Source organism: Aethalodelphis obliquidens, unplaced genomic scaffold (genome assembly GCF_003676395.1).
Source record: "Aethalodelphis obliquidens isolate GAN/ISIS:26980383/991018 unplaced genomic scaffold, ASM367639v1 scaffold10, whole genome shotgun sequence".
In the NCBI taxonomy this organism is placed as follows: Eukaryota; Metazoa; Chordata; class Mammalia; order Artiodactyla; family Delphinidae; genus Aethalodelphis; species Aethalodelphis obliquidens.
This window is the reverse complement of record NW_020837954.1, coordinates 362,942-384,196: the sequence shown is the minus strand read 5'-3', so window position 1 is coordinate 384,196 and position 21,255 is coordinate 362,942. Positions and strand designations below refer to the sequence as shown.

Sequence of the window (21,255 nt, the reverse complement as noted above, 5' to 3'; positions counted from 1 at the left end):
TTGCCTTACAATGGTGTGTTAGTTTCTGCTTTACAACAAAATGAATCAGTTATATATATACGTATGTTCCCATATCTCTTCCCTCTTGCGTCTCCCTCCCTCCCACCCTCCTTATCCCACCCCTCCAGGTGGTCACAAAGCACCGAGCTGATCTCCCTGTGCTATGCGGCTGCTTCCCACTAGCTATCTACCTTACATTTGGTAGTGTATATATGTCCATGCCTCTCTCTCGCTTTGTCACACCTTACCCTTCCCCCTCCCCATATCCTCAAGTCCATTTTCTAGTAGGTCTGTGTCTTTATTCCTATCTTACCCCTAGGTTCTTCATGACATTTTTTTTCTTCAATTCCATATATATGTTTTAGCATACGGTATTTGTCTCTCTCTTTCTGACTTACTTCACTCTGTGTGACAGACTCTAGGTCTATCCACCTTATTACAAATAGCTCAATTTGGTTTCTTTTTATGGCTGAGTAATATTCCATTGTATATATGTGCCACATCTTCTTTATCCATTCATCCGATGATGGACACTTAGGTTGTTTCCATCTCTGGGCTATTGTAAATAGAGCTGCAATGAACATTTTGGTACATGACTCTTTTTGAATTATGGTTTTCTCAGGGTATATGCCCAGTAGTGGGATTGCTGGGTCATATGGTAGTTCTATTTGTAGTTTTTTAAGGAACCTCCATACTGTTCTCCACAGTGGCTGTATCAATTTACATTCCCAGCAACAGTGCAAGAGTGTGTATCTTTTTGAATTAGAGTTTTGTCTTGAGTGGGATTGCTGGATCATATGGTAACTCTATTTTTACTTTTCTGAGGAAACTCCATACTATTTTCCACAGTGGCTGTACCAATTTACATTCCCAAAAACAGTGTAGGAGGGTTCCCTTTTCTCTACACCCTTTCCAGCATTTGTTATTTGTAGAGTTTTAAACGATGGCCGTTCTGACTGGTGTGAGGCGGTACCTCACTGTAGTTTTGATTTGCATTTCTCTAATAATTAGCAATGTTGAACATCTTTTCATGTGCCTGTTAGTCACCTGTATGTCTTCTTTGGAGAAATATCTATTTAGGTCTTCTGCCCATTTTTTGATTGGGTGGTTTTTTGTTGTTGAGTTGTATGAGCTGTTTGTATATTTTGGAAATTAAACCCTTGTCAGTCACATCGTTTGCAAATATTTTCTCCCATTCTGTAGGTTGTCTTTTCATTTTGTTTATTGTTTCCTTTGCTGTGCAAAAGCTTGTAAGTTTGATTAGGTCCCATTTGTTTATTTTTGTTTTTATTTCTATTGCCTTGGGAGACTGACCTAAGAAAAGATTGGTATGATTTATGTCGGAGGACATTCTGCCTATGATCTCTGCTAGGAGTTTTATGGTATCATGTCTTATGTTTAAGTCCTTTTGAGTTTATTTTTGTGTATGGTGAGAGGGTGTGTTCTAGGAAGGATTCATTTTAAATTTGAAGTGTGTCAGTGTAACAAATAGGTGTTGAGGTAGAAAAATTGAGGGCAAGAGGATCTATGTAAACAGAATGGTCAGGGAAGACTTCTTTGGGGAGTGACATTTATGCTGACACCTGGTGAATGAACTGAGCTCATCACAGTCAAGGCTGGGGGAAAAGCAACTCTCCAGAGGAAAGAACAAGGGCAAAGGCTCCATGTTGGGGAAGAGCTGGTGTATCCCAGTACCAGAAGGAGGTCAGTGTGTTTGGAGGGTGGTGGAGGAAGGGCAAAGGCAGAAGCTGCTGCTGGACAGCTAGACCTGGGCCACACAAGGCAATTTGCAATCAACTGGGTCTCTCTTAGAAAATCAAATGCTCTTGAAATCACCAAAGGACACTGGGGGTTAAGGTAAGGCATTTGAGTTTTATTTGAAGATTAAAGGGAAGCTACTAATGAGTTTTAGGGAAGTGACTTGACCCCATTTATGTTTGATAAAGATCACTCTGGCTGCTGTGGGAGGATGGGCTGGAGGTGGGCAAAACAGGGCTCAGGGAGGTGGGTGAGGGGACCATCATAAGTCATCCATGACAGATGCTGGAGACCTGAACCAGGTGGGAGCAGTGGATATGGAGAGAAGTTGATACTAAGATTTGTTTTCAAGAAAAAAATGATAGAGGTTAAATGTATATGTTCCTTTTCAAAAGTGACAGAGGTGCTATAAACTTGAAAGTCTCTATGAATCACTGAAGGCAGCCCCTATGCCATGTCTTCTCCCACAAAGGGACCAGTGGGCACCTCGGAATCAGATTGGGAGTTTTCTTTAGAAAGGGAAATGACCATGGACTCACTAAAGGGCGTTCCTTTCAGAAGACTCCTTCTGAAGTCATCCTCTCCAAAGGAGAGTGGGTGAGTGGCTTCTCCTGGTTCTGTGAGCATGGCAGAGCAGCTCCTGTGGCCAGAGAAAGCCTTCCAATCTCTTTGAAAGGCGATGTTGGAAGTCACTGGTATGTGTTGAAATGGTGAAAGGCCGAGTGGATACGTGTGCGCTCAGACGCGCGCTTGTGTGAGACCAGCCTGTCTGCTATACCCCCTTTCTGTGTAATGACTGGATTTCAGGGACCCTTTAGGAGAGAAACAGGTAGGCCCAATAACAGATACTAGAATTGATGTCAATACAGAAAATGGGGATTTGCATAATTAACTGAAAAAATAAAAAAATATGACCACATGTAGCCACATATCTCCATGGGTTTGTGGAGAAGTTGACTTATTGGTTACAAATAGATAGATGGATGGCTGAATGAATGAATGAGTGAGTTTATTTCACAGCAAGGCAATTTGGAATAGTTTGTTTTGTGGTCTGAACAAAGCTAGATACTATATACACCACATATCTGTAATTTACCTTCTACTATAGAAGGCCTTAGACCCTTTACATGTGCAATGTGAAGATTCTTGAGATTCCTAAAATAGTGTAACTCTCAAGTATCTAATGCAATGTTGGAGAAAGATAAAGGGAGAGCGCTAAAGGAAGTAAGTTGGGCACTGAGACCAGAAGTCTGCAGTGTGGTGTAATAATAAAATGGGAAGGAACATTACCATTTATAGTCCCTGTTGCTCTATAAAAAGGCAATATCCTAAGAATGTTGTTTGTTGAGCAGTGTGTGGGAATTTAAGACTGGAGAAGCTGGGACAGGGCTAAATTCTCTTTTTAAGAAAGATGTCGGTAGCATCATAATGGGGTAGGTAGGTAGGAACCCAGAGGCAGAGAATGCTGGAACCAGTGGGCAGAGGCATGGAAATGTGGAGAGGGCATGAGAAGATTGGAGATGAGAACCGAGACAGCCGATGGAGATTTCTGTCCTGCTGTGATGTGACCCCCGATTCAGGCTTGGTCCTAGGCAAAGCTGTGAAGTTGGCCAAAGTTGTCTTCCCACCACTCTTCCTCTCTGAGTCTACATCCCCCTGGCAGCTCTTTCCCTGCCACATGCTTCCACGCTGTCCTCAAGGTGAGCAGATCTGTACACTGGAAGTGCACTCGACCTGGAACTGGAAGGTCTGGATTCCAGTTCTGACCCTGCCACTCACCAGCAGTGGTGTGATCTTAGACATGTCCCCTTAACCTATGAGACTCTCAGCTTCCCCTGTTGAAAAATGGAGACCAAATACTAGGTACTGCATCTCAAAAAACTGTTATGAGGCTCAACTAATACGATGCTTGCGTAAGTGCTTTTTAAATATTATAATCTCTCTACTTATTATAAAGGCCTATTGCCCCTCCACCCTCGCCAAATAAACTATACATTACTCAAAATGAAATACCTGCATTTTCCTCTTATCTGTCATCCTCACATCCTTTAGTGAGAAGTCCTCAGCCAGCTTTTGGCAGAATTATATGTAATTCTCAGCAGGTTGTGTGCCATTATTTTTGGCTCGAAGTGCTTCTCATGGGGATTTTAATTGTACTTTATTTTAAAATTTTTTATTACACATTAAATAAATACTTATGTGTATTTATAATCTACACGTAAGATAAAAGGACAACCGTAAAATGAACACACATGTACCTACCACCCAGCTTAAGAAATAGGACATCAACACTGTTGATGGTCTGTATGTGCCCCTCCAACTCCATCTTCTTTTCCCACCTGAACTAACTGCAGTCCTGAATTTTTTGAGCTTATCTTTCCCTAGCTTTCCTTTATCGTTTTACTATATGTGTATATGTTCCTAAACAATATATTTTTATCTTTGCACATTTTTGAACTTTATATAAATGGCATCAAATTGTGTATATTCTTTTGTTACTGCAATATTATGTTTCTGACAGTCATCCGTGTTAAAGTATGTGGTTTATCATTCATTCATTTTCACCGTCGTATAGCATTCCACTGCGTAACATTGCTTTTTCCATTACTTTGTGGAAAGACATTTTGATTGTTATCAGTTTCTTCCCCCCAACTTCTAGCAGTGTGGCTATGAATGTTTTTGGACATATCTCTTGGACACACATGCAAGAGTTTCTCCAGGGCAAATGCTAGATTTAGTGGTTTTAGTAGGTTGTGGGTTATGCAGATCTTCAACTTCATTAGATAATATGAAATTGTACCAATTTATGATTTCACCAGCAATTTAGGAGAAGTGACATCGTAATAATAATGTGTCTTGCAATTCATCAATATATTTCTCCTTTTATTATTAAAGTCTTTAATTTTTCTCAGTACAGTTTTATTGTTTTCAGACTTGCATATTCAAGTCTTAAAAATCTTTTGTTAAATTCACCCCTAAGTATTTCATATTTTTTGGTGTGGTTGTAAATGTTTTTTAAAAAAATTCAATTTCTGATTGTTTACTGCTAGCATATAGGTTAGCATATAGGCTTCTCTATAAGAATCTTGTATTCTACAACCTTACTACACTTATTCATTAATTCTGGGAAGATTTTTGGATAGATTCCTTAGGATTTTCTACATAGATGATTATATCATTTGAAAACAAAGACAATTTTACCTCCTCCTACCCCCCAAACTGTGTGCCCTTTTTTTCTTTTTACTGAGGTACAATTGACAAATAAAATTGTAAGGTTTTTTTTTTGTTTGTTTGTTGTTTTGCGGTATGTGGGCCTCTCACCGTCGTGGCCTCTCCCGCCGCGGAGCACAGGCCCCGGACGCACAGGCTCAGCGGCCGTGGCTCACGGGCCCAGCCGCTCTGCGGCATGTGGGATCTTCCCGGACTGGGGCACAAACCTGTGTCCCCTGCATCAGCAGGCGGACTCTCAACCACTGCGCCACCAGGGAAACCCCTGTAAGGTATTTAAAGTGTACGAGGCAATGATTTGATAGATGTATATATTGTTAAAGGATAACCCCAGAGTTAATTATCATACCCATCACCTTACATAATTACCTTTTTATTTTGGTGAGAACATTTAAGTTCTATTCACTTAGCAACTTTCGATTATACAGTACAGCATTATCAACTATACTCACCACATTACACGTTAGATCCTCATACCTTATTCATCTTATAATTGAAAGTTTGTACCCTTTTACCAACCTCTCCCTATTTTCTCCACCCCAGCACCTGGCAACCACTTTTCTACTATCTGTTTCTATTAGTTTTTTTTTGTTGTTGTTCCACATATAAGTGATATCGTGCAGTGCTTGTCTTTCTCTGTCTGGCTTATTTTACTTAGCATAATGCCCTCCAGGTGCATCCATGCTGTCACAAATGTCAGGATTTCCTTCTTTTTTTACAGGATGAATGATATCCCATCATTTATATATACCACATTTTCTTTATTCATTTATCTGTCAATGGACTTTTAGGTTATTTCTATACCTTGGCTATTGTGAGTAATGCTGCAATGGGAATACAGATACCTCTTCGAAAAAATGATTTTGTTTCCTTTGGTTGTATATCCAGAAGTGGGATTGCTGGATCTTATGATACTTCTATTTTTAATTTCTTAAGGAATCGCCATACTGTTTTCTATGGTGATAGTACCAGTTACATTCCCACCAACAGTGCATGAGGGTTTTCTCTTCTTCATAACTTTGCCCACATTCGTTATCTCTTTTCTTTTTAGTAATAGGCATCTTAACAGGTGTAAAGTGATATCTCATTGTGGTTTTGATTTGCACTTCCCCAAGAATTAATGATGTGAATCACCTTTTCATTTGCCTGTTGGCCATTTGTATGTCTTCTTTGGAAAAATGTCTATTCGGGCTCTTTGCCCATTTTTAAATTGGGTTGTTTATTTTTTTTTGCTATTGAGTTTATGTGTTCTGTATATTTTGGATATTAATCCCTTATCAGATATATGGCTTGCAAATACTTTCTCCCATTCCACAGGTTGACTTTTCACTTTGTTGGCGGTTTCATTTGCTATGCAGACACTTTTTAGTTTGATGCAGTCTCACTTGTTTATTTTGCTTTCGTTGCCTTTGCTTTTGGTGTCATATCCAAAAATCACGGCCAAGACCAGTGTCAAGGATCTTACTCCTTATGTTCTCTTCTAGGAGTTTTAAGGACTCAGGTCTATGTTCAATCCATTTTGAGTTGATTTTTTGTGAGTAGTGTAAGATAGGGGTCCAGTTTCAGTCTTTGGCATGTGGATATCCAGTTTTCTCAACACCTGTTGAAGACACTATCCTTTACCTGTTGTATATTCTTGGCTCCTTTGTTAAAAATTAATTGAGCATATACGCATAGGTTTATTTCTGGGCTCTCTGGTCTGTTAACACTGAGTTTTTATGCCAATACCATATTGTTTTGATTATTATAGCTTTGTAATAGCGTTTGAAATCAGGAAATGTGATGTCTCCAGCTTTGTTGTTCTTTCTCAAGATTGCTGTGGCTATTCAAAGCCTTTTGTGGGTCCATACAAATTTTAGGATTGTTTTGATAAGGATTGCATTAAATTTGTAGATTGCTTTGGGTAGTTATGGACATTTTAACACTATTAATTCTTCTAATCCATGAACACAGGCTATCTTTCCATGTATTTATGTCCCCTTCAATTTATTTCATTAATGTCTTATAGTTTTTAATGTACAGATCTTTTACCTCCCTGGTAAAATATATTCCTAAGTATTTTATTATTTTTGATGCTACTGTAAATAGGATTGTTGTCTCAGTTTCTCTTTCTGATAGTTTGTTATTAATGTATAGAAATACAACCTATTTTTGTGTGGTGATTTTGCATTGTGCAACTTTACTGAATTCGTTTATTAGTTCTAACAGTTTTTTAGAGGAGTCTTTAGGGTTTTCTATATATAAAATGTCATCAGCAAATAAAGACAACCTTACTTCTTCCTTTGCAATTTGGAGTCTTTATGTTTCTTTTTCTTGCCTGATTTCTCTGGCTAGGATTTTCAGTACTATGTTGAAAGAGTACTATAAAAGTGGAAAGAGTGGGCATCCTTGCCTTGTTCCTAATCTTAGAGGAAAAGCTTTCACCGTTGAGTAAAATGTTAGCTGTGGGCTTGTCATATATGGCCCTTATTATGCAGAGGTAGGTTCCCTTTATATCAGCTGAACAGACCAGTTACTAGTAAGGAGATTAAATCAGTAATCAACACCCCTCCACCCAAAAAAAAAGGAAAAAAGAAAGAAAATCCAGGACTAGATGGCTTCACTGGTAAATTCTACCAAACATTTAAAGAAAAATTAATACCAGTCCTTCTTAAACTCTTGCAAAAAAGTGAAGAGGGGAAAATACTGCCGAACTCATTTTGTAAGGCTCGTATGACCTTGATACCAAAGCCAGACAAGGACACTACAAGAAAAAAATGTTATACCTAATATCCCTGATGAACACAGACGCAAAAATCTTCAAAAAAGTTTAGCAAACTGCATTTAACAGTACATTAAAAGGATCATACGCCATGATCAAGTGAATTTAGTCCATGGATGCAAGATGGTTCAACATCCACAAATCAAGAAATGTGATACACCACATTAACAAAATGAAGGATAAAAGTCAAATGATCAGGACTTCCCTGGTGGTCCAGCAGTTAAGACTCTGCGCTCCCAATGCAGGGGGCCGGGGTTCGATCCCTGGTCAGGGAACTAGATCCCACGTGCTGCAACTAAAGATCCTGCATGCCGCAACGAAGATCCTGCACACTGCAATGAAGATCCGACGTGCCGCAACTAAGACCCAGCGCAGCCAAATAAATAAGTAAATAATTTTAAAAATCACATGACCGGGCTTCCCTGGTGGCGCAGTGGTTGAGAGTCTGCCTGCCGATGCAGGGGATACGGGTTCGTGCCCCGGTCCGGGAAGATCCCACATGCCGCAGAGCGGCTGGGCCCGTGAGCCATGGCCGCTGAGCCTGCGCGTCCGGAGCCTATGCTCCGCAACGGGAGAGGCCACAACAGTGAGAGGCCCGTGTACTGCAAAGAAAAAAAAAAAAAAAAAAAATCACATGACCATCTCAATAGATGCAGGAAAAAGCCGTTGACAAAATTCAGCATCCTTTCATGATAAGTCTGCATGCCTTTTATTTCTTCTTACCATTGCATTGGCTGGGATCCTATAGTACAATGTTGAGTAGAAGTTGTAAAGTTCTAGTTCCTAATCTTAGGGGAAAGCATTCAGTCTTTCACCATTTAGTATTTTACTGTGGGTTTTTCATAAGTATCCTTTATCAGCTAGAGGAAATTCTCTTCTATCTTAGTTTGCTAAGATATCTCTTCTATCTTAGTTTGCTATCCATTTTTTTTTTAATCATGAATGGGGGTTGACCTTTGTTAAATGCTTTTTCTTTATCTATTGAGATGATCATATGGTTTTTCTCCTTTATCTGTTAATGTAGTGAATTACATATGATTGACTTTTGGTTGTTGAACCAATCCTGTAATTGTGGGATAACCCCCACTTGGTCAAGGATGTATTACCTTTTTGCTATGTTGTTGGAAATAGTTTGCTAAAGTTTTTTTAAGAATTTTAAAATCTATGTTCTGAAGGATATTTGTAACTTCTTTCTTGTTAGTATGTTTGTCTGATTTTGGTCAGGATAATGCTGGCTTCATAGGTTAATTTGAGAAGTGTTTCTTCCTCTTCTGTTTTCTGAAAGAGTTTTATAGCATTGGTATTATCTCTTTTTAAAGTAATTAGTAGAGTTAACCATGAGGACATCTGGGCCTGCACTTTTCTTTTTGGGGAAGTTTTTAACTACAAATGAAATTTCTTTAAAAGATATAGGACTGCTAGAGTTATCTATTTTATTTTGGGTAAGCTTTGGTAGCTTGTGTCTTTCAAGAAATTTATCCATTTCATCTAAGTTGTCAAAAACATTAACATAAGTTGTTTATAATGTTCCATTATTACTTTTTAATTCCTATAGAATTCATAGTGGTATCCACTTTCTTATTCCCCTTATTGGTAATTTGTGTCTTCTCTCTTTTTTCCCCTACTTTCTCCCAACCTCAAGTCCAGCAGAGAGACTCTTCCACCAGTTCCCACAAGTATCTCAGAATTGAGACTTGTTTGGTTTCAATGGCCTGATTTTAGTGATATGGCCATTCTTGAGCCAATAACCATGGTCACGCTCTGACTGGTTAGGGATGAAGTCACCACCACCCCAGCTCCATAAACTGAGTGGGGGAAGGGCCTTACTGAGAAAGATCAGGGACCTACTACTTTAAGAATGGGAAATGCGTGCAGGCAGATAGAAAGTACATATGGCCATTACAGCATTTATGGTTTTTTTCCTGATATAAAGAAGTCTAAAAATTTTACATAGCCAAATTTGTAAACTTATTTTTATATTTCTTCCATCAAAAAAGCTCCCTACATGTCTTTAATAAAATAATTTTTACCTAAATTTTCTTTTTCATGGTTTATATCTATCTACTTAATTCATCCTGAATTTATTTCAGTTTAAGAGATGAGGTGAGGATCTAACAACTTTTTCTTCAAGGTACTAGGTAATCTCTTCATTTACCTTCATTTATTCAGCTTATTCCTTCAGTAAAACATAGTACCTGACACTTAACATGGTACTTAACTTTGTACCAAGCCCTGTGCTAAGCATTCTAACATATATTAATACATTGATATTTATAAGGATTCTATGAGGTAGATACTATTATTATCTCCATATATATCTGAGTTGCAAAGAAATATTGCTTACTCAAGATCAAATGGCTAATAGCTGAGTTCTGAACCTGGGTTTCTAGTAGCTGTTCTCAGTCTTTGTGCTATACTGCTTCTAAAAATCATTGATGTCCACAGCATGCCTGGAAGCTACTAGCTTTGCAGCTAGTAGGCTTCTGTTGGACCCATGCATATTATTATTATTATTATTATTATTTTGTGGTACGCGGGCCTCTCACTGTTATGGCCTCTCCCGCTGCGGAGCACAGGCTCCGGACGCGCAGGCTCAGCGGCCTCGGCTCACGGGCCCAGCCGCTCCGTGGCATGTGGGACCCTCCCAGACCGGGGCACGAACCCGTGTGCCCTGCATGGGCAGGCGGACTCTCAACCACTGCGCCACCAGGGAAGCCCCCCCATGCATATTATTGTTCCTTTCAGTTGGCTTGTACCAAAAATCAGTTGTTTCTAAGCCTTGATGTAATAGTTGGACTTGTTATTGTAATGACATTTTAATTAAATAAAGATAAGCCAATGAAATACGAGTATAAAAACAAAGCTATTTCTATGAAAATGAAGTCAGTTCCTTTCAGTAGATTCCATATTGGAATCTATTGAAAAAAAAATTGACTATTGAGGAAAAAAATTGTTGACTGAGGTGTGGGCAAGAACTGTGAAGACTGGCAAAAGACAAACAAAAAGCGAAAATTCTAGAATTCTGTTCACAGATAGTTTCTTAAGCATCTTTACAATTTTTGTGCTGCTGAAACCAATCTTGAAATTTCATATTATGAATGTGGTTTAAACAAGAAATACTACAACAGTCATTATATTCATTCTCAAAGAAAAGGATATTTATAGACTAGTGAGTACATATGTGTTTCTAGGTTTTAATTTCAAATAAATATTTAAGGCACATATAACATTTAAGTTGATATTCTGCTCTAACCCTTCCCCCACCCAAATAACCAACTATGTACTAGACCTCAATCTTTTTTAAAGGAAGTCTTCTAATGTGGTTATAGCCAGTAGTCTTGGCATTGTTTATTGACTTGACCTTCTTTACTGATTAGAAAGTCTACTTTAATTATCTGTTAGATCTTTATGTCTACTCTGCATTATCTTTCTAGGGTATCCAATTCCACTGTTGTATTTGTTTGTTTTTAAGTTAGTGTTTTTAATACCTGATACTTTTTTTGTTCAACGTTTCTTGGCCATTCCACCTCATTAATTTTTCTGTATATATAATATTTCTGAAGTCTATCATGAATGTATTCTTACTGAGAGTATTTTTTATCAATTTTGAAATGTTCTAGTGAAGAAGGTATGCTAAGTTTATAATTATAACTTAAAAATGAGGCAAGATTAAGAAACTCAGGTATAGGCTAGGGTCAGAAACATTAGGACATACCAGACATAGCTGTGGTACGCTGAGCTTTCTGTACTCTGAGAAGACTGTGTGAGCCAATAATGATGCATGTGAGCAACCACTGTAGATTAGAGGACATGCTGAAAACTATCTAGGAGGGGATAGTTCATGGAGATCAGGACAGAAGCTGCATTTGCAGAGGTTCAGGCAAGGAGGTAACTTCCTCCCCTCCTCTCAGGTCCGGTACATCTTTATAAGAAGAGCTTGTTCACCTGCTCCCTAAACACCTGCTTCACCTGTTTGTTCCTCAGGGTGTAGATGAAGGGGTTGAACATCGGGGTCACCATGGTATTGAGCAAGGCCACCACATTGTTCCTGTCCTCGCCCTGGCCACCCTTGCCTGACTGGACATACATGAAGATGCAACTGCCATAGAAGAGAGAGACAACAGTGATGTGGGAGAAGCAGGTTGAGAAGGCTTTCTGCCTCTCCTTGGCTGAGGGGTTTTGCAGGATGATGTGAAGGATGTGGCCATAGCAGGTGGCCTTCACGGACAGAGTGCCCAGTAAGCTGAAGTTGGCCAAAATAAAACCCAAAAGCTCAATCAGACTTGTGTCCACACATATGAGTTCCAGGAGTGGAAAGTTGTCACAGAAGAAATGATTAATGATATTGGGGCCACAGAATGGCTGCTGAAATATGATGAAACTTGGAACGATGATGGATAAGGAATCCTGTCATCCATGAGCAAAGAACTAGCTGGACACAGACCCTTTTGCTCATTGATGGTGACATAACGCAAGGGTTTACATATGGCCACATACCTGTCAAAGGACATCACTGCCAGTCGGTAGAATTCTGTGGTTCCCAGGAAGAAATAGAGGAAAAACTGAAGAAAGCAACCTGTCAGGAAGATGGTCCTGTATCTTGTCAGGATGTTGGACAGCATTTTGGGGAAGATGACCAGGGTGAACCAGATCTCCAGGATGGCAAAGTTGCGGAGGAAGTAGTACATGGGGGTGTGGAGGTGCCTGTCCCTGAGGGTGAGGACCACGAAGAGGTTCCCCAGTAGAGTGAAGAGGCAGGTCAGGAGGAGCCCCAGGAAGATGAGCATCTGCAGCTCACAGGCATCTGAGAGCCCCAGCAGGACAAACTCGGTGACAGTGGTGTGGTTCCCCATGGCTCCTCTGACCTCTGCTGGGGATGGCCAATCAGAGGTGTGCTGCACCAGGAGTCGTGATGTTCTGGGGATCTGAGGACATTTGGAATTGATAGGAAAAAATGGTGAGTGTTGCATTTTGAGTTGAAGGATTCCTTTATTTTTGTTTTACAGAGCTCCCTTGGGGCTATCTTTCTCATGTATGGTCCCTGGTATGTCTATGTGTTAGAGGCGAGAGTGGTGTTGCAGGGGGGCCTAAGTAAGGCCCCAAACCAAAAATTATTCTCGCTTACTTTTGTTAACCAAAATTTTATTTCTAATTCTTCAACAATTACTTTGCCTCTAATATTATACCCTGCTTTCACTACCTTTCATTATTATCTTTATTCTAATAATGGGTCTTCATCCATAAGTAGTTCATATTTGAGACTGATAACCTTTTTGCTTAACTTAGCCAATCACTACACAGATCCGTATCCTCAGGTAAACTGATTGAGAATGCATAGACACTCTATTGCTAATTCAATATTACCTGAAAATTCGATGCCTTTCACTAGTATTTGGATTAATAAAAAGACAAGAGGAAATCTATGAGAGAAAAGCACAACTCTTACCAATCAAAAAGAGAAAAATCCAAGTAATGTATGCACAAATAAAAATTCCTTAGTGGGAGTTTGGTATTTAAGATTCTTAATGATCCATCCTCATATGATATATCCACGGTCTCCTTTGATTACATCCTCCCATGGGCTCAAGATACAATAAACCCTTTGTGATTTTTTTATTCTTTATCTATTTTATGCACCTATGTTTTAGCACATGGCATTCTTTCAACTTGGAATCATCAGCCTTTTCAAATCCTATTTATCCTTTAAGTCTCTCCTCAATAAGTGCTGTCATTTCCATGAAGCCTTCTCTTTTGAATGCCTGAGTCTCTGTATCTCTCATAGTTTTGTTATATATCACTCAACTTTTATTATATTTTATGGTTGTTTTTCATTTGTTGCTCAAAGATGTCTTTATTAATCTTTGCTTTTTATATAGCTCTTAGAACAAGTTTCTTGAAATAATCAGCTTTAGTAAATATTTACTGAATGAGTGAATAACACCTCAAATGTCTGTGAGTTGGATTTCGTGTTGTTTGACACAGAATAGGTTGAGGACATGTTGCTTATGTAGTACTTCCTAGAGGACAGTAACATTGCAGAGTAATATGTCAAGTAGTCTGTTAAAATGGCCCATCTGAAGAGGGTTTGCTTTTCCTCATTAGAAGGTAGAGATGTCTCCCCACAAAGATTCTCTAAGGGGAAACTCTCCATCTTTGAGACAGTCTGGAGTTCTAGCTAGTAAAGGGACAGAGGTCTGTTTGGGTCTGCTAGAGTGCTTCCAGCAGCAAACCAAAACCAAAACCAGAACCAAAACAAACATCCCCCCCGCAAAAAAAAAACCCAAACAGGACTTCCCTGGTGGCTCAGTGGTTAAGGATCCACCTGCCAATGCAGGGGACACAGGTTCGATCCCTGGTCTGGGGAGATCCCACATGCCACGCAGCAACCAAGCCCGTGCGCCACAACTACCGAGCCTGCGCTCTAGAGCCCACGAGCCACAACTATTGAAGCCTGCACGCCTAGAGCCGGTGCTCTGCAATAAGAGAAGCCACCGCAATAAGAAGCCCACGCACCGCAACGAAAGGTATCCCCCTCTCGCCGCAACTAGAGAAAGCCCACATGCAGCAACGAAGACCCAATGCAGACAAAAATAAAAAAATAAATTTATTTTAAAAAATCCCCAAACAAACAAACAAAAAACCCCAACAAGAACAACAACAAAAAACCCCAAACCCTACAAAAGATCTCTTTTTAAATGTCCACATCCCTGGAAGTTTCCTTCCTTAAGCATTATCAACTACTCCCTTAATGATCAGGCAGAACTGTAGCAAGAATTATTTACCAGTCACTGGAGAATAAGATTGGGACCCAGTTTAGGTACCTGGGATGAAGGAGATGCTAGGGGATATTAGTAGAGAAGATGAAATGGTAAACTGTATAAACTTTCTTTTTTATGGTTTTGCCTTCTCTTCAGCAAGGCTGCACTATTCAAAGTTATTCCACAAACTACTATTGTATATAACATTTGTTGACAGTTACGAAAGAACACAAAATAGTTGATCAGCCTCTGAGGATGTAACTAAGGGCTATTCCCCAGGGGTTATTTCTAGGCGCAATATTGCTTAGATACTCAGCGATTTGAAAAAGAGTTCTCTGTAGCCCAATCATTTGGTTCAAAGGTGAGCCCAGGCAGCCAAGAAACGTACCCAGCTCTTTCCAGGACAGAAGCAGGACACAACATGAATGTGATACCCAGACACATCATCAGGAGCTAATAGAATGAGTATCATTTAGGCGAAGTCCTGGTGGGACACACTGGAAGAGAAGTGGGAATAGAGACTAAGATGAGGAAGAGTTGGATGGGAGTGGAAGGTGAGGAGAAAGCTGTGGGTTCATACTGAATCATGAGCTTAGCACAGATAAACCATGAAAAGACATTGTGATTAGCCTAAGGATATAGCTCATAGACAGGGCTGCTTGATAAACTTCTGTTTTTTTCCTGTATCAAATGGGAGGTCAACAGCCAGGGGGAGGGGCTTCCAAATACAAAGAGAAGGGGTCCACTTCATGAATTCAGGTATTTCTCCCTTTATCCTTCAGGCTTGATGAGTGAAAGGGGAGACTTGCCTGGCAGCCTGAGAGCCTGGGCATGGCTGCACCATCCACTCACACCATTCATTGTTTTTTTGTTTTTTAAAAATTTTTATTTATTTAATTAATTTAGTTTTGGCTGCATTGGGTCTTCGTTGCTGCGCGCGGGCTTTCTCTAGTTGCGGTGAGCGGGGGCTAGTCTTCCTTGCGGTGCACGGGCTTCTTATTGCGGTGGCTTCTCTTGCTGCGGAGCACGGGCTCTAGGCGTGTGAGCTTCAGTAGTTGTGGTGCACGGGCTTCAGTAGTTGTGTCTAGCAGGCTCTAGAACGTGGGCTCAGTAGTTGTGGCGCATGGGCTTAGTTGCTCCGCGGCATGTGGGATCTTCCCGGACCAGGGCTCGAACCTGTGTCCCCTACATTGGCAGGCAGATTCTTAACCACTGCGCCACCAGGGAAGCCCCATTCATTGTTTAAGGGTCAGTCATGCAGTGGCCAGTGGGAAAGTCTCTATGGATGCCCTGGAGGTTCGTCTTGCCTTCTGGATAGTTCTAGCACACTTAGAAGGAGGGTGAGATCTTCTCCTAAGGAAAAGCGTTAAGAGTTTCACCCAGACTTGATGCTCTCCAGAGCTTTGGGTTTTCCAAGGGGACAGTTACACAGAGCACAAGGTGGGACAGGCAAATCTCCTCAATGTGAGTAACTTAATGGTTCTGCCTGGATAAACGTTGACTTGCCTAGCATTTACCTGGACGGTGGGGCTGAAGTTACAAATGAGACCCAGTGTGTGTGCTCGATGTGCCACATCTTATAAAAATTAGCGAAGACAAGTGCCAGGAAGAGGACGGTTTGGGGAAGCCATTGCTGCTCTGCCATCCTCTGCAGTGCCATGGTGGAGATTACCCTTCAGGCCCAGGGTTAGGTGTCTGGCAGCCCTCTGGGGAAGTCCCAGTCAGGCCATTCCAAATACACTACTCACAGGATTCCAGAAGATACCTGGTTCACATGGGTATTTCTTGTGCTTGCAATATTGTCTGTGGGCTCTAAATGCAGATCTTATTCTTTAAGAATAACTATTCCTTTCCAAAGTATCCTGAATGGTCAGCTGGCGTTTCCCAGATGGGAGAATGGTTTCCTTGGACTTGGTCATCATTCAGCTCACAGGATCTGATGAGTCCAGAATGTTTTGAAATTTTCCACATTTCAGCAAGCTCATCCTGGGAGAAGCCTTGGAAGAGTTCAGTTATCATTTAGTGGAATCTTCCTTCATCCTCCTTTTAAACTAATGGGGGTCATTTCAACTGATAAAGACTTTTATTACATTCTCACGTTGGGCAAGTTTCTGCGAGATGGTATTTCTTCTGCGGACAATGGGGCACTGTAAGACAGTGAATGAGCTACTCCTGGAATAAACACATCTCTTTGTGGAGGTGACATAAGGGCTGAGGGATTCGGATTGCAACTTTGTTTTCTTCAGGGATCTACTCTTCTCCTAAGTTTTATGGTGCTTGTGATCCCTGGAGAATTAGTATAACGAGCCTCACTCAGCTTCTTCCCAACTCTCTTGGCTGTTACTTACTACAACTTTGCAAACAAAAGTTTCACTTGTTTGTTCAGATCAAGAATAGCAGTTAATTTTAGTTAAAGTAATAAATCTAATTATTCCTCTGAAATTGGGGCTCCTGTCTAATATTAGGCAGTCCTATTATTACAGGGACGTAAGGAACCATCACAAGTAATATAGAACCTTGGCTAATCCTACCCTGGTCCCTACCTCACTGGGGCTAGGAGATGATAGAAGATGGGGTCCTAGGGGAAAGAGAAATAAGGGAAGGAAATGAAAAGGTTAGGATTATTTTTTCCCCAGCTTTATTGAGGTATAATTGACAAATAAAATGGTATATATTTAAAGTGTACAGCGTGATGATTGTGTACATCGTGAAATGATTACTACAATGAAGTTAACTAACACATACATCACCTCACATAGTTACCATTTTTGTGTATGCATGTTTGGTGAGAATGCTTAAGATTTACTCTCTTAGCAAACTTCAAGTATAAAATACCATGTTGCTAGCTATGAACACCGTGCTGTACATTAGGTTCCCAGAACTTATTCATCTTATAGTTAGGAGTTTGTACCCTTGACCAATACCTACCCATTTCTTCCACCCTCCCAGGCCCTGGAAACCACCATTCTCTCTGTTTCTGTGAGTTGGACTTCTTGTTTGTTTGTTTGTTTAGGTTCCACATATAGGTGATGCCATACAGTATTTGTCTTTCTCTGTCTGGCTTATTTCACTGAGCATAATGCCCTCCAGTCTCATCCATGTTGTTGCAAATGGCAAGATTTCCTTCTTTTTTATGATTTAATAATATTCCATTGTATTGTTTACCTGAGATAAATAGACTGCCAGATATTTTTCCAGCAAAGATGGGTTTATTTGGGATCAGCAACTCGGGGTTGCAACCATGGTGAGCCGTGTGAAAATCCCTGCGCTACAAGGGAAGGAAAATGCTTTTATAGAGAGGAAAAGGAAGTTGGGAGGGCTATAGTAAACAAAGCGTCCATGACTTTTCATTGGCTGAGTCCTTGCCAGGAAAGAAAGGGAGTCTTTCTTCTTCCTGTTGGGCTTTGCTATCGTCGCAGGGTGTGAGAACTCCCCCTTCTGGTCTCTCAATTCTATTTAACTGAGATTTCTGCTTATTAATTTTTTTACATTTTATATATTTATAAACCATATCTTCCTTATCCATTCATCTGGTGACAGACACTTAAGTTGTTTCCTTAGCTGTTGTGAGTAATGCTGCAAAAAACACAGATTGCCGATATTTCTTTGAAATAGGGGGACACCCGGGATGCACTGGGCCTTAAGGGCTACTACTGCCGCTGCATGCTGCTAGCCCACTGGACTTGATAGAGAAGCTGCTCAACTCTGCGTCCCTGGAGAAGTGATCATGGACCATGGAAGTCAGTGTCTTGCCCACAGTTTTTTCCCCCAAGGTGTGGGGAGCTGGAAGCAATGCCTGCCCACAGCCCTGTCAGTGTGTGGCTCCCTCTCTGGAAAGAGCCATCCAGTAAAGGTCTTTGAGGACCACAAGGAGGTCCTAACAGTTAAAAAAATTTTTTTGTTTGTTTCCTTTGGATATTTACTCAGAAGTGGGATGGCTGGATCATGTGGTAGTTCTATTTTAATTTTTAAAGAAACCTCCATGCTGTTTTTCATAATGGCTGTACCAATTTCCATTCCTAACAACAGTGTACAAGTGTTCCCTTTTTTAAAAAAATATTCATTTATTTATTTGGCTGCGCTGGGTCTTAGTTGCGGCCCATGGGATCTCCGTTGCCATGTGCAGAATCTTCATTGCGGCATGCAGGATCTTTAGTTGCGGCATGCGGGATTTTTTTTAGTTGTGGCAAGCAGACTCTTAGTTGCGGCATGTGGGATCTAGTTCCCTGACCAGGGATCAAACCCGGGCGCCCTGCATTAGGAGCATGGAGTCTTAACCACTGGACCACCAGGGAAGTTCCAACGGTTCCCTTTTCTTGACATCCTTACCAATCCTTGTTCTTTCTTTCTTTTTTTAAAATAATAGCCATCCTAACAGGTGTGAGGTATGAGGTGCCATCTCACTGTGGTTTTGATTTGCATTTCCCTGATGATTAGTGATGTTGAGTATATTTTCATGTACCTGTTGGTCATTTGCATGTCTTCTTTGGAAAAATGTCTACCCAGTTTCTTTGCCCATATTTAAATGGGCTTATTTGATTTTTTGGTATTGAGTTGATTTTTCATGAGCCCAGGTATCTCTCTCGAACTCCAGAACCATCTATCCAGCTATTTACTGAAGAGCTCTACCTGGGTGCCTTAAAGCCAATGTGTTAAAACTGACTGGAACCTAAATTGGAAAAGAATTTGAAAAAGGATACTTGTATATGTATAACTGAATCACTTTGCTGTACACCTGAAACTAATACAACACTGTAAATCAACTATACTCCAATATAAAATAAAGATAAGAATAAAACTGACTGGAAGAATATACCAGAGACCAATAAAACAACAATACTTGTTGCAGGTGGTAGTTTGGGGTAGAGAGGGACAGGGTTGACAACATGATTTCTCACCATATATCTTTTAGATGAATGAAAAAATGTGAATGTATCATCCTCCTCTCTCCCCCCATCCACTTCTGCCCAAACTTGCCCTTTTCATGTGTATTCCTGTTTATGTGAATGGTATCATCATTTCCTTGGTCACCCAAGCCAGAATTTGGGGAGTTTTCCTGGACTCCTTTCTCTCCTTTACTCTCTTACCCCAACTTCTGTAATTTTGCCTCAAAAATATCTTGCAAATAAATTTCCTCTTTTTTCCATCCCCACTGTTATTGCTTTAGCTTGGGTTCTTTTATCTCTTACTTGGATTTTTTTTTTTTTTTTTTTTTGCGGTACGCGGGCCTCTCACTGCTGTGGCCTCTCCCGTTGCGGAGCACAGGCTCCAGACGCGCAGGCTCAGCGGCCATGGCTCACGGGCCCAGCCGCTCCGCAGCATGTGGGATCTTCCCGGACCGGGGCACGAACCCGTGTCCCCTGCACGGGCAGGCGGACTCTCAAACACTGCGCCACCAGGGAAGCCCTCTTACTTGGATTTTAATATCTTTCTCACTTTAGTTCCTCACATTCTACTAGAGTGATCTTTTAAAAACACAAAACAGGTTATAATATTTTCCAGCCTAAAATCATTGGATGCCTCCATTAACCTTCAGAGTAAAATGTAAGCTTTCTAGTGTAGCATCCTTTTGATCTTGGGTTCACCTACTGCTCCAGTTTCGTCTTCCATGATTCTTTTTCCATAGCTTAGTCTTCAACCAAACTGCCTGTCCTTCTTGAAAATATCAGGTTCTCTCTGGCCTCCATACCTTTACATATGCTGTTCTTTCTACCTGAAATGCCTTTCTAACTTTGGCAAAAATCAGATCGAGTTTTCCATGAGAAAACTTTTCTGAGTAGTTCTCCTACCCACCCCCAGCCCAACCACATTCCTCTCATCTATAAATATAAATTCTGATATTGCACTAAATATAATATTATCACTGTTGAGTTTTTCCTCTGTATTTCCCTACTAGCTGGGTGACCCTGGACAGATCCTAACATCAGAAATTGAATCATATTTTTCTTTGTCTTTCAAACATCTGGCACAGTACCCATGTGGTGGGTTTTGAATTGTTAACCATTTTTTTTTATGGGTATTTCTTATCTCTCTGAGCTGTCTTATTCCTCCCATTTCGGTAAGGAAACTGGGAAAGAAATGTTACTGCAGAAGGCAGAATAAAGCCTTTTCAAGTTTAGGACTCAGGGCCTAGACAAAACCTGATGAGTCAGGGCAAGGCTTCTTATTTCCTGAGATTCTGCATAACAGGGGAAAGAGGAGACTTGAAGAGGAAAACAGGATAGCTCAGAACTGCTGGGTCCCCGGGAAGGAGCATTGTACTCTGCCCTTTCCCAACCCCAGGCTGAGTCTAAGCGGGGAGATGACAGAACCCCACATAGAGTTGTGGGTCTGAGAACAGAGAGCACTTGTAATTTGCTTTCTGGGAAGGTCCAGGGCAGTGGCCGTACCTTAGGGGAAAAGTGGCTGCATAAAATTCCTAGGCAGGTGGGACATTTGAGACCATCAGAGAGTTTCCCACAGCTCAGAGAGGTGCAGTAATAAGGCTAGAGTGTCTGAAAGGGGCATAGAGATAGCAGGGAGAGCCACCCAGCCTGCAAGGGCCTCCTTGAGGCGAATGAGGAGCAATGTACCTACTACCTATGGACTGATGACCTAGGGCAAGATGGGAGGATCCAGAGGACCGTGGGCAAAGGCCTCCTTGTCTCCTCCCAGCTTCCTCTTAACTTAGACACAACACTGGAGAAAAGTGTGCTTGTGGGAGAATCCAGAACTGACTGAGATTTAATTTCTACCATCAGGTTAATGGGC

At 40.8% G+C, this 21,255-nt stretch overlaps 1 protein-coding gene and 1 long non-coding RNA gene across 2 annotated transcripts in view; one reads left to right on the top strand and one right to left on the bottom strand.

The window, feature by feature from the left end:
- LOC113622560 (uncharacterized) overlaps positions 1 to 21,255 on the top strand; it is a 93,962-nt gene that overhangs the window by 42,604 nt on the left and 30,103 nt on the right. The gene's annotated exons all lie outside the window — the stretch shown is intronic.
- Positions 11,375 to 13,701, bottom strand: OR6J1 (olfactory receptor family 6 subfamily J member 1). Its single transcript, XM_027110772.1, is given in 3 exon segments — positions 11,375 to 12,142; positions 12,144 to 12,203; positions 12,205 to 13,701. Coding segments are annotated over 3 exon segments (1,044 nt in total). The 5' UTR covers positions 12,718 to 13,701; the 3' UTR covers positions 11,375 to 11,671.